This window comes from Seriola dumerili, unplaced genomic scaffold (assembly GCF_002260705.1).
Source record: "Seriola dumerili isolate Sdu_G_001 unplaced genomic scaffold, Sdu_1.0 BDQW01000002.1, whole genome shotgun sequence".
Lineage (NCBI taxonomy): Eukaryota > Metazoa > Chordata > Actinopteri > Carangiformes > Carangidae > Seriola > Seriola dumerili.
In genome coordinates, this window is record NW_019174257.1 from 7,462,240 (window position 1) to 7,475,925 (window position 13,686).

Sequence of the window (13,686 nt, forward strand, 5' to 3'; positions counted from 1 at the left end):
ATAGACAAATGATTAATCAGTTAATCAAGAAAATGCATGATTAATTGATCGTAAAATCAGTCATTATGTGCAGCCATAAATATTTGATGTCTTTTGATATCTTATGTTAATGTCTCAAAGATGTGCCACCCTAAACATTGGAATTCTGCTCTCAAACCATTCACAACCAGGAGCTGGAAGTACAACCACTATTAGACTGTTCTTATTGCACTGGTTACAGTCCTCTGACTACTTTCAACATCTTGCTCATTCAGTCCCTCAAACATCCTGAAAACTTATGGCATAACTTACAGCTAGATCAGCCAGCCTAAATTAATGCTCTAGATTTTCTCTCACATATTATTATGCATTCAGTTTTTATTTTAACTGAGGTGTGATGGTGATATGGCATTTTGAAGGGGTGTGAATTTAGTGAGGATGTGCAAGCATAGGCCAAACCCCCAGGGTCCCCTCTGCTGCACGCCTGGGGGGTTCTCTCCTTCACACAGCCTGCTCCGTCACTCACTAAGGTGGTTTCTAAGGGATCACACAGCTGTCTTAAATGCACCTCTGTTTTTGCATACTTTACCCACACGGTTTTGTCTTTCCTTACACAGTCAGCAATTTGTCAGTATACCTTGTTTATTCTCAGTGATTGACAGTATGAATTGGTTTCACCTAGGAAAAGGGGGGTGGTAACTTAAAAAAAAAAAAAAAGGGAGAGGGGTAGTGTGGCTGGTGGTCTTTTTTTCGACTGTTACCATGGCTGTCTCGCTCTTCTTTTATCATTGAAATTGGAGTTTATCTTTTACAAGCTTGAGTGGAATGTTTTTGTTTTTCAAGTGATTATTAGCATCCTCCTTGGCTGCCGTCTCCGGCTGATGAAATGAGCACATCAAACGGTGCTCTGCACTAACGAAGCGGTGCGGGCTGGCTGGCTCCTGCCTTTTGCTGTAAGGCACCTGCTGAAGTGACAGGCTGGCAACAAAGGGTCCCTTGCCACAAGAGAGTCGTCAGTGCCGCTGTGGAGTGGGCAGGACAATAGAGCAGAGAGGTGGCCTGGGCTTTTAGCCGCGTGCCAGCTCGTGTTGACAACACACAGGAGCAACAGAGCACAGAGGAGTATGAAGGGGAGGAGGTGGGGAGGATAAGAGTGAGAGAGATGGAGAGACGAGAGGAGAGTGGCTGACACCTGCATGTGCTTGAGTTCTTTTCTCATTGGTGGACGTCTTTACTATACATAGTGGCTGAGAATGCAAAACGAAAACTGAGATAGAAGGGGATACAAATGTGCAGGTGTGCATGTGCAGGCAAACGCACACAGATGAAGACAGAGGAGAGTCCAGTGTTGTTAATGGGATTACTGGTTCATGGAAGGCCAGGTGATAGTGCAGATGTGTTTTATAGAGGCTGCAGTAGGTGAAATGTACACACACCAGAGCAGAGCACTGTGCTAGTTTATTTGGGTTGTTGGGGGAATAAATCAATTTAGGCCTCACATGAAGCACAAGCTATTTGTGCTGGGCTATTTACTTCTGGAGAGAAATAATCATTAGCCTATAAAAATCTGAAAGTGAAAAATGTAAAGAAGAGCTATAAATAGTTAGCAAGCAGCATTATGGATCACTGGCCTTGTAGTGTCCCAGTGGACCTCAGCGGTTTTCTTTGTCTTAATTCCCTTTTTAAAAAAAATAATTTCGCTGTGTTTCCTTTACTAGGGAGCGAGTTAAGCATACAGGAATATCTACATATATGTATACATATGTACAGAGCAGAAGCATCACATAATTCTTTTTCTTTTTTTCTTGTTTCTTGTGTGAATTGGTCATGACAAACCTAATTCACAAACACATTTATGCACATACCTTAACACTGAGTTGCAAGTAGAACTAGACAGATAAGCAGACTGGGCTCCTATATCAACCGGTTTTAGTTAGTTGCAGCATATGTTGTACAGCATATTAGTATCTGTCTTCCAATATGTAACATGAAAATGCATTTGAAAACTACCGGATGAGATAATTTATAAATGATGTTTTTTCAATTGTAAAATTTCCTGCTCAGTAGATATTTTAAGTGATCCAAATCAAAAATGTTTGCTTATTTTTTCTTTTTGCAATACAAGATACAACAGTAGCATCACCATTAGTAGAATTTTTAGAACATTAACATCTATATTGGCCTCACAAAATCCAGTTTTTTGGCTGTAGTTGGAAGAGCCTGAAAAGCCACATTTAGTTTGATCAGATACATTGATTTGTACATTAAACTTCCAACACACTGAGAAACTAGACATGCACATATTTTGTGCAGTCTGAAGAGACCCGGTCATTAATCCAGCCATGTTCTGCCTGTTGAATAATGAATCCTGTTTGATGTCCCTGTTGTTGTTTGGGTCGTCTATCTGACTATTTGAGATTCTGTAATATTCTCATGGTGACTTGCTCCGTGATTAACTTTATGCTTTTGTAGCCAGATTTGTGGAAACGGAAAAGTCTAAATGGTTTGACTCTGTAGTGTGTTTGGCTGGCTTTGCAAAGCCTATTTTCAAAGCGTTCTCCTTTATCTTCATGTTGTGTTTTTTCTTTTAGATTGAGAGACAATAAAGTTTCCTCTCTTCATTTTCTATTCCATCAAGTCTTGTACCGTCTTACTCAAAGTCCTCAAAGACTGGCTCACATGCTGAGGTGTAATTGGTCCTCTCCCACTCTCTGCCTCTCTCTCGGCTCTTGGTCCAACGAACACGAGTGCTCGCACATTTGGGCTAATGATTTTGAATAGTGATTAAAATGAATTGGAGAGTGCACTGCTTCTGTAGTATCCGGACCCCTCCATCATTAGTGGCTCTCTTTCTCTCTCTTCCGCTTTTTCTGTTTCTGTATCATCAGTGTTAGTCAAGCAGGGGTTTCAGACGAGGCCTGGGGTGGGCTTTCATGAGCACAGACTCAAAGATTTCTCCACTTCTTGTAATCATGGACACCACTCTTCTAGCACTTTTACTGTCATCTTCTGGCTTCTCAAAGGTGCCTTTGATTCCCTCACATCCTACACCCAGGCCGGATAGTGTCACATTATATTTTTCCTCTTTCCTTTTTAACTACCCCCCCCCAAACCCCACTCTTCACCCCCTTTCTTGCCCTTCTCTTTTCTCTCCCCCTTAGACCGAAGCTCATCAGTGTGCGTTCATATTTATTGTCCTCGATCGGGAGCTGATTTAGCACTCTTCTTTTTGGACCGCTTAATTCCAGGACCCTTCCCCTTCACTTCCCCATTCATCCCCCCTTCCTCCCACTTTGCCTTGATCCACCTTTTTATAATCGGCTCCCGCTCTTTGTTTTTCCTCTTCTCCTGTTTTAAATGAATAATGCAGAAGGGAGGAAATGGGGATTAAAGAGGAGCTAAAGCCAGTGCCAACTTCTCTGGTGCACAGCTCCACACCGTCTCTCACATGACCAGGAGCACATCAGGGCTAACAAGCTTCTTTTTTTCCCTCTCTCCTGGCATTTTTCTCATTTCTGCATCTGTCTCACTCTGTCCTACCTCATCCCTGCTGTGCCCTACTCCCACTCAGTTTTGCCCCAGTTGACTGAAGATATGCTCTTTCATATCAAAGCTGGACGACTTGTTGTCCACTGTGTTTGCAAAAAGCCAACTTGTACATACTTTTTGAGACTGAGCGAATCTTATCATCATAGTGATGTGGGAAACGATACATTGAACTATTCTGTTGCATAAGAGGTTAATAAACAAGCTATAGAAAATTAAATATTGTATTAACAGGTTGACCAGTTAGTTGCTTTTCCTAGTGAATGGTTAATGCAGATTGCAAGTTTAGTAGTACATCTGTTGAATGAAATCTTGAAGAAAAAAAAACTGCTGTTAATCAGAAGATTAATCATTAAAAAAAACATATGGCTAAATGTTTTGACCAGTGGTGTGTTTGGCACAGTTCGCTCTGCAGAAACAAACTCTATAGAGACCCTGATCATCGTAGCCTGACTGCAACAAGCAGGAACAATACCCTGTTACTCAAGCAAGAATTATCCAAAACAGACCTGATTATAAGAAATTTCTTTTTTTTTTTCTAAAATGAATTGATTGTATAGATCACGAGAAAAATAAGTGCAGGCAAGTTTAGTTCACTTGTCATGAGGAGTGGTTCTCAGCCTGTGAAAACAGTTGTATAATAACTTCTGTGGTTCTGGAGGGAGCTCTGGATGATGTCATCAGGTGAGTTCACCAACTTTATGAAGGTGCAATACTAATGCTAATCGCTGGAGTGCCCATTTGATTGCAGCCAGTATTTCAAGGCAATCAGGGGAACTGTAGCTTAAAGTGACTCTCCACTCTGTCCATTTGAGTAGAAGGCATAGAGTTTTGCTCAGTGCAGTGGTTAATTAAGCATGTGTCACAGGAAAAAACTGATTTGAGATGAGTATGATAGGAATTAAGTGAGGAATGGAGATATGTCTCAAGCAAGAGAAAAAAAGAATCAACAAATCTGGTGTGTGCTGGAAGTGTAAGAAGAAAGAAGGCTGTTCACTGAAAATTGCTGAATAGTCTTGTTTTTCTTTCCTCCTCCTGCTCTGCCTCACTCTGTTTCTGCCTTCCCTCGTCTATCATATAATTACCTATGTGTGATTGGGCCTGCTGTGAGAATGTCGGACTGGAGTCTCACATTAGATGGAACACAGTGAGAAAATATTGTTTGTTTACACTGAGTGGTTGGTGGTCTGGATAGGAGAGTTTTTTTTCTTTCCTCAACAGAAAAACAACCATCAGTTTGTCTGAAAGATAAATGGGGTTCTTGGTAGCTCACTCACCAATATACTCTCGATCTCCCCAGTTTTTATCTGCTAAAAAAATTATATATTCATACCTGCCAGCCTAACTTAATGGAAGAGTGGTTGTTGATCATTTGTTCAACATTATGTCTTTCAAAGTTTGACAGTATAATAGTATGAGTCTAAGATCTTCACCTCATAGCTGTGAGGCACTAAAACATCTAAATCTAGTCTAAATGGTAAAACTTGAGACTTTCTATATACATTATGATTATAGGTACACGCTATCTGCATGTTGTGTGTCCACATATTTAGCCTGTATTGATTCTCTCCCGTACACCAAACATAGGTTTATCCTGTTGTATATTTGCAGCTGTCTCAAACCAAAGCTCCATACTAGTCTCCGACACGCATCTATGAATAGTTAGGGGATTTAACTTTTAGCTGCTGCTGCCCGCTGCTGCCAAAATCCTAGCCAGCCAGCCAGCCAGCCAGCCAGCCACCATTTCTCATCCAAATGACAGAAATACAGGCAGACTGGTACCTTGAGTTTCCACTGCTGTTTGTGCCAACCAAATGTTTTGGAAGTCAAAAATTCCCTCCTGTGATGACGACAGGATCTTTTGTCGGACAGAGACAATGAGATAGTGGTGGACAATAGTGGAGTGGGGTTTGTGGAGAGAGTGATTCAGGGAGATTTAGGGTTAACATGATGAAAGTTCTAGTTTTCATCGGTTTGTTGCATTGTTCCAATCACTAGGACAATGCTTTGGTTTTGATTGGTTGCACATTACTCAAACTGTGTGGCAGCCATAAGAGTGTGACTTTGCCTGGTTTACTCCACTTGATTGAGTTAGCTTCGTTAGCTGTGCAGTTTGTTGGTGTGTGTTAATCTAACATGGCAGTCTTAATTGATCTCGTTAATGTGGGACGTGGGAGGCGAAAGAACGTCAGGGACCTCAGATGCCTCCTGGTTATTTTGACACGTAGACAGTCAGAAACAATAGCGGGTTAGGGAGAGGAGTAAGGGTGCCAGCCCCCATCTAACAAAACACAAGGCTGAAGTGCAAAGAATCACAACAGGAGACAGGAAGGCTCGTCGGCTGGGTGTATAACTTGTAAGTCCCCTGTGACACCAAAATCAAAATACCACAACACCCAGTAGGTCAGCCATCCAGTCAACCTCTGTCTAATAAGCCCTATTTTCACCTGTTATTAAGTTCCCCATGCACATCCAGGATGTTTTCAGATTGTCTTAATAGGCCCTGAAACCAAAAGAAAACAAAGGTACAAATATTAAAGGTTGAAGTGCATATTTATTTATTCACGTGGATGCTGATTTCTGTTTTTACCCATTTAATTTAAGGATTAACATACTTCTTACTTGTTCAAGTGCTGACTGGATGAAAAAAAACATGTAAAACAAATTTTAATGCTATTTCTTTTATTATTCATTTAATTTGACTACAATGATAAATATTTGATCATCATCACTGGTATTAAAATAACAGTTGATAATTTACACAATCTTTACATTTTAGTAAAACACTGACACAACAGTTTTCCCCTGTTACAGTTTAAAATTATTCCATCACCATGGTAAACACTGTATCAGTATCATAATGGTGCTCTCTGCTTGTGGTGTTCACAGTTTTGTACAACAGCAGTGGGGTCCAAAAGCCTAAGACACCGCTCATAGATCTGCATGTTAGTGAGGAAAACTGATTTTCTTCACACTATTTTTCATCCATAATGCTTTTATACTTTTATTAAGTGAACTAATAACCACATTAATGTGATTATGTTTAAAATGCTATGGTGATTGTGTGAATAGAGCAGACTTCTGAAGCACCAATCATTTATTTTATCACTGGAACTGTCTTTTTTTTTCTTTTTTTTCTTTTTTTCTCCACCATTGTTCATACCATTAGTTGTTAAGGTCAGCATGTGAACAACATGTTCTATAATTATGAGGACTGTTTTCAGTCTTCCCACATGTTTTTCTGTATGTGCAAACTCTTTCTCTAGATATGCTTTATAAAACATTCTTTTGTTTTCTTATCTGTTGAAATGATTTTATTGTTGCTCAGTAAAAAAAGTATTTAAATTGGTAACTCTGGATGGGACACTAGGTAGCCTTATATATCCTTAAAGCGGTGTTTTCATGGAAACAGTCAAAAACTAATCATCATGAGTATGGTGTCAGTGTTACATTTTAGGCAACCTAACCATAGCCAGGCCCTTATAAAAGTCATGGCAATAGTTGGCTTTCAAAAATTATTTTTCTTTGGTAGGTTTATAAAGTCAAAAATGGGGAGCAAAAGATTCAGGATCGGACATTTAACAATGTTTTTCTTGTTTGCCTCTATTGCCTCCAGTGGTGGATGCTTTTAAATCCTTATTATTTGTAAACCCTTTTTACATCTGAATTGATTTAAACTTGTTTGAAACAAGCTTTTAATGTAAATTTCAGGAAATAATATTCCCAATATAGTCGGTGCAATCCCAGGAGAAATAGTGTTGTGCAAACACTTATTTTCATGATCTTCAAAGCTCAGATGAAGGCCAGTGAACCCCCTGAAAGAAAAGCTGAACTAATCTAAAATAAACAACCACAGTATAAGCACAATACTTGCCTGCTCATGTGCACTCATACGCACACATATGCGTCTTCTTACATACACATATGAAAGCCCCCAACGCACACAAACATTTATTTGTTTATTTATTGCGGATGTCTAATTAGCATTATTAACCTTTAGTGAATGGGACTGACGACATCAGGTCGAGACAGCTCCTCACTGCAATTCACCTCTCCATTGTACCGGGGGATTTTTAATTGGCCGGGGAGGTTTGAGGCGACAGAAAGGAGACGCTGTTACTAATATACAGATGACAGGCTGACAGATCTGCAGACAAACCTCCTTCACTCTAGTGGAAAAAACATGCAAATGTCCCACTCTGAAGTGTGTCGTGTCCCTTTACCTTTTTATGGAACTTAAATGTGTCTTTGTCCATTTGTGCATACAGTATTAATGTAAATAGGACATTGCAAATAGGCAACAGTATAGTAGCAGAAACAATAATTTCCTTAACTATAATCTGGATTGGCTAAACTAGCCATATATGGTACTAGTCCTTCGTCATTTCTTTTCCCTCTCCTTACTGACTTTGAACAAGTAAGGTCCGGACTTTTTTCTCCACCTCTGTCGATAGCTTCTGTTTGTTATTGCTTCACAGCATTAGCTATTTCCATTTTCTCCGCATGCACCTAGCGTGTGTGCAGATGCATGTATACCCCTTCATCTGCACACACACGTACACACACAGTCACTCAAACAACACAGCAAATACTAATGCACACATTTTTTAACTTAATTTTGAATGTTGAATACATGAAAACACCTCAGCTCACATATGTGTTTGCTTGTGGGTGACATACGGTTAGTGTTATGCATGCATTGTATCGTGTGTAAATTATGGGTAAATTAGTGTTAATTGTTAGACTATGTAACCATATTATGTGAATTACATTGTGCACTGGAAATTATCCTGGAACATCTGTCAGAGTCTGAGTTCTTCCCACATACATGAGCTGAGAGGAGACTCTAGAATCATAAGCTAATTGCATGTGTGAAAATAATTTTTGCATCATACTTTTTTTTCAAAGATTTGTGTAAATTATTCATTCAGGTAACATTTCATATTATGGCAGTGTCTGTTTTAAGTGTGGTGATAAGCCAAGCAACTGCTGGTGGAGTATCATATGCAATTAGCTTGCTTCTAGGCTACATGCCAGAACATGCAATTATACAGCACCATGGCATACACTCATACCCAGCACACTCACCTCTGTGTGGCCTATATTTTCTCAGTAAACAGAAAATGAAGTGGAATGGCTTAAATGCCGGTATAACCAGTAATTCCCAGGAAAGGTTCCTTGGAGAAATGCCAAGGAAATACAGAGCAGCATTATCTCTGCTTTGTTCAGATTAATATAGCTCCCTGCCATAGCCGAGCCATGCTGCAACTTGAGAGGGACCCAGACAAAGAGTGTCAAATCCACAGGCATGACATGGGATCCAGTTCAGCTGAAACTGGACACTGCGGCAGCAACCAGCACTCAATAGTTTGGTGCTGAACAACAACAAACATTTGTCCAGTTGACTGAGGCCAATATTTTCTGTTGTGAAATGTTATTGTAGAATGTTTTAGGGTTTTGTCTAATGGTCAACGTTGAGTCGGCTAACTGGAAGTTCGATTTTGTGTTTGTTTCTCAGAGGTGTAAAGGCTCAAGCTCCTGACACCATGGATATGGACACACAGCCACAAGGACAGCAAGCAGCTGTGCCAGTGTTCCAACCCCAGGTAACCCAACACAGAGACACACACATGAACACAATCCAAACTGCAAACTAGTGTTGTGAAGTAATATGACATATAAAGTGAGGTAACGAAAATTGTCAGCTGCCTGATATTCAGTAGTACCTTTGAAACTGGGGTAAATCTCTGCTATAAGTCAAGTCAGTGTTAGATTCACATGCTAGTTGCTTTAATGTAATGAAGTATATTGATTTTTCATATATTTAAGATCCAGTCATCTGAATTAATCTATTACTAGCTTCTCAATTTAATTTCTAAAATGTACTTCATCATGATTCTGATATAAAACTACAAATGCTATGATAAAATATTTTATTCTTGTGGCCCACCCTTGCTGCTAAGGGTTTCTTTTTCAGTAAATGTTTTATTGCAGCCGTGACAGATTTTATCCTTCCATATAGTTTTGTGTGATTTTGTTAAAGTTAATTAGGACTGTGGGGTTACATATTGTTTTCCTGTAGATTAATTGACATGGGGAAGTATTTCATAATTTATGACATATCCCTTCATCCATTCATTGTCAGCATACCTTCCCACCACTTTTCAAACTGTAAATATTCTGAATTGCCCCTTTTTTCCCTGCTTCAGTCAAGATGCGCTTTTCAGTACAAACATCCTTCAGACCACTGTAGCCAGTGTGTGAGATAGACAGCAGTAGATGAATGTTGAGTTGTTTCTATTGATCAGAGCTCTGGAGGCTGGCACAGCCCGGCCTCCCCACATGCTTCTCTTGGTTCAATACAACTCAGGTTTGCTCTGTGCAGATCTGGTCATTGTTGTATTTTAATACCGCCCTCCAACATCAGGCCCATTGATTTCTTTCCAGAAGGATGTTTTTGCCTCCATAACTATTGAATAAACTTTAAACAAAGAGGATCATCCATATGCCCCAGAGTAAATTTTTTTTTTGAGAAAGAAACAACACTAAAAATAGGCCTATGCTCTCAGTTGTTGTTTTTCTTGCGTTTGCAAGGGCACTGCAACATTAACACTGGAATTGCCAAGGGGGTTAATTTATTCTAAGATTTGTAATTGCAAAATTAAGGATAATTGGGTTGCACACAGAAGAAAGTCAGATAAAAGCTCTAATGATTAATTTGACTTAGGCAGCACACCCCCACGCATACACACAAAGACACTAGATCTTCTGCTGATCTCCCAACAGTTGATTATGTGTTATTGTTCAGGCTTAATGATTTCTCTCTCTGTTTTTCAATCTATTTCTAGCAGTTTACATCAGTGTTAATTCCAGGCCTACTTTTTGTGCTTAGGATATTGGAAGCACAGTGAACTTTCTATGTGGCATCATCATGTTTTTTCACTCTCACAGAGCACGTCTGAACTGATTTCACATTTAGTGGGAGATGGAGACAGAGAGTCAGTTAGTATATGTAGATGGCTGTCTAGCCAGCATCCAGATGGGTGTCTTTCAACAAGTCCTCTATCTGTTTCACACTTTCCCAAGGTTCAGTCTGCTTGGCAGCACAGGGGAAAAAAACCCACCAGCCTCCTCCTGAAGAAATCTGAATTGTATATGTGATGAAGGATATTCTGTATCGCTTGCAATATCATTTCTCTTGGTCCCGGAGGTATGATGCATATGCATTAGGTAAACGAGATGAGCTGGTAAGATGTGCATTTTTAATGGCGCATTTGCTCTTTGAGTGAGTGGGAGGGAGGGTTGGTGAGGAGGCCCCCTCAGATCAGATTTTGATCGTCACTGCAGAGTTTGACAGACACGGATCTGTCTGTAAGCGCTGAGACAAGGCGGTGCGGTTGTGGAGCAGATTGAGAGGAGAAGAACGAGAAGCACCTTTGGGGTGAATCCTGCTGGTTTGACTGCCTGGCTGCCTCAGTGGCTGACTGGCTGAGGATGAATATTGCATGGTGCCGTGCTCAAGGGGGCTGGTGACTGGTGAGGGTGGGAGGGATCCCCCCTGCTTGCCAGTTGCTGTTTCTGCCTCTCCGTGTATCCCTCCCTGTCTCTCTTGGAGACTACAGCCACAGTAATCCGACTAATTTTGTAAACATCGTTTACATATGAAAACAATTTATGTCCATACTAGAGCTCTGAGGTCGTATTGGTGGAGATCCTCGTCCGTACTAAAGCGCTTGAAAAATAAGAAAGGAGAAACAAAACAAATCTCTTCTTCCTCATTCTGTTTCACTCAGCAAACAGCAACACTTTGCATCACAGCCAACATCTGGTTAGCGATAAGAAAGACACAGCTCAGTTATTTAGCTGGGTCTCAGCAGGATAAACCTTTGTTGTTGGTTCTAATGCAGATAAACTTACAATATATTTGTTCTTCTTTATACAATTCTTAGTTTTTGTTGTCCAACAACTCAATGAGCAGAAAATAGTGTTTAATCATTGGTCATAAATGCTAACTGTTAACTAACTGTTAACTGAATATTAGTCAATACTTTATGATCACACTCATCTGACAATATAAACATTAAACACAGCTTAATGCAGCCTGTGCATGGTGTGATCAGCTATTACACTGCTTTTTCTGTGATATATATTGTGAGATGAATTAATACAGGGATTTTCACCACATGGCTTGAATAGGCCTGCCGGTTTTTTTGGTCAGCATCATCCTTTCTGTTGCTGAACTAATTATATACAACTGACATTGCTTTTCTTTTTTGCAACCAAATCTTTCTTTTCTGTGTTTGTCCTGTTCCTTGCTCATTTTCAGGTTGCGGTCGATGACTAGCAGGGGTGTGGCCTGCTTTGGTTGTTTGATAAACTGATCAGACTGTAATTGGTGGTTTGCTGTGCGTGGGGAGCCTGCATGTCACTCAATAGCAACAAACTCTGTATCCAAGACCTTTATTCTGAGTAAATTATGGAATATCTTGTAGATTAGTCATGGAAAATGAGAACTGAGTGAGTTTTCCTTTTTTATTAAGCAGCTAAAAAGGTGTAGACGTGTTTGATTTAGTTAGCCTTATTTGACATTACACGTCCTGTGATTTGACTATGCATGCTCACATTACAAGTAGTGTTGTGCATGAACAAGCTAAATGAGCGACTTCATTGAACATGTTCATGTTTTGGTGAACAGCGAACTTATTAGTCTGCAACCACTGAACGTGAATGAGAGCGTGGGTACCGTTTGTGTGGGGCCTGGTGGGTCGCCTCGGCTGGTGCCAAGCAGCTCATTTAGAACTGGTGCAGACCAGGGGATTCCAAAAGCTGTCTGTGAGCAGTTGATTATATAGAGTAATCCATTTGGTTTGGGAAGTGGCATTGACTGGGGGCTAGGGATGGATGGATAGGAGGAGGTTCTACTGAAAAAGAATAGTTTAGAGCAGCTAATTTAAAAAAACAGAAGAAATTAGTGTGAACCAGTTCATTTTTTGGGACTTGGACCTTAGTTCCAAATTCAAGATTGTGAACTATGAATGTGAATGAGTGCATTTTAATCTGTGTGAACTGAACTTTGAGCTAGCTCTTGTGACACTGATGATGATGCTGAACCATATATTGTACAACCCTATCGTGTATATTAACATTTAAAATAAGTGATCACAGGCGCCCTGGTGGCCTTGGGATAAAGGTACCAACCGGGCACCACAATGTCCCCAGTTCATATCTGGTCTCGGACCCATGTTAATTGTCATTTCCCTTCTTGTGCTCCCCTCATTTCCTTTATTTTTCTACTACTGGATATTTAATTTCTACCATCCACACATTTTTTCAAAGCTCAGTTTTCAGGTGCTGGTTCAATGTGGACAGTCCTGCCAAAATGGAGAGATGCGTTTTCAAATTTCGCTGGCTCTGTGTGGACGTGCCCCGAGTTTCTCTCTCTGTTTCTGCATCCCTCCCTGTCTCTCTCCATGGGAGACAGCACCTCTCTGCCGCCGCTGGCCTTTCTGTGGCAGCCGTTGGCACTGCTGGGCTGTCACATCACACCCTCTTCCCTCTGCTGCTTGTCTTCCCCCCCTCTCACCCTCTTTCCCTCTCCCTGTCTTCTGCATTCCCTCTTCCACTCTCCATGTGTCTTGTCAGTTGTGTTTGGCAATGGTGTCATTATCGGGCAGCCCGTATCACACTTCCTCCGATGAGCTGTCTATCTGCTCTCTCTGTCTCTTGCTCCCTCTCCCTCTCTCTCTCTCTCTCTCTCTCTCTCTCTCTCTCTCTCCCTCTCTCTCTCTCCCTCCTTCTCCCTCTCCCCCTCTCTCTTTCAATCCCCCTGCTAGTGAGTTGCCCATGGCGGTTGTGTGTCACCTTTATACCCAAGACATGCTGTCCCTCACAGACGTTACCCATAATGCTTTGCACGGCTGCCACTAAATCTCCATCCTTTGCAGCTTGTCGCCATCACAAACCAGAATGATGTGAGTGAAAAGAGTAAGCACAAAACAAAACACAGAAATGTAAGTTGAGAAAAAGATGAAGGAAGTCTGTATTATGAAGATCATAATTTAAAAAGAGAGTAATAATCACTAATTGTTTTGTTGTCTCAGCCTTTATTTATTGTATATGCCTGGAGTAAATTATCACTTCTGACATGTGATCCCATGTCAT

General features: G+C 40.6%; 1 protein-coding gene across 1 annotated transcript in view; it reads left to right on the top strand.

Annotated features, from left to right (window-relative positions):
* LOC111229918 (serine/threonine-protein kinase Nek7) overlaps window positions 1–13,686 on the top strand; it is a 62,342-nt gene that overhangs the window by 12,050 nt on the left and 36,606 nt on the right. The window contains exon 2 of the mRNA XM_022756469.1: window positions 9,044–9,131. Coding sequence (XP_022612190.1) covers window positions 9,072–9,131 — 60 coding nt within the window. The 5' untranslated portion in view covers window positions 9,044–9,071. The remainder of the gene's footprint in view (window positions 1–9,043; window positions 9,132–13,686) is intronic.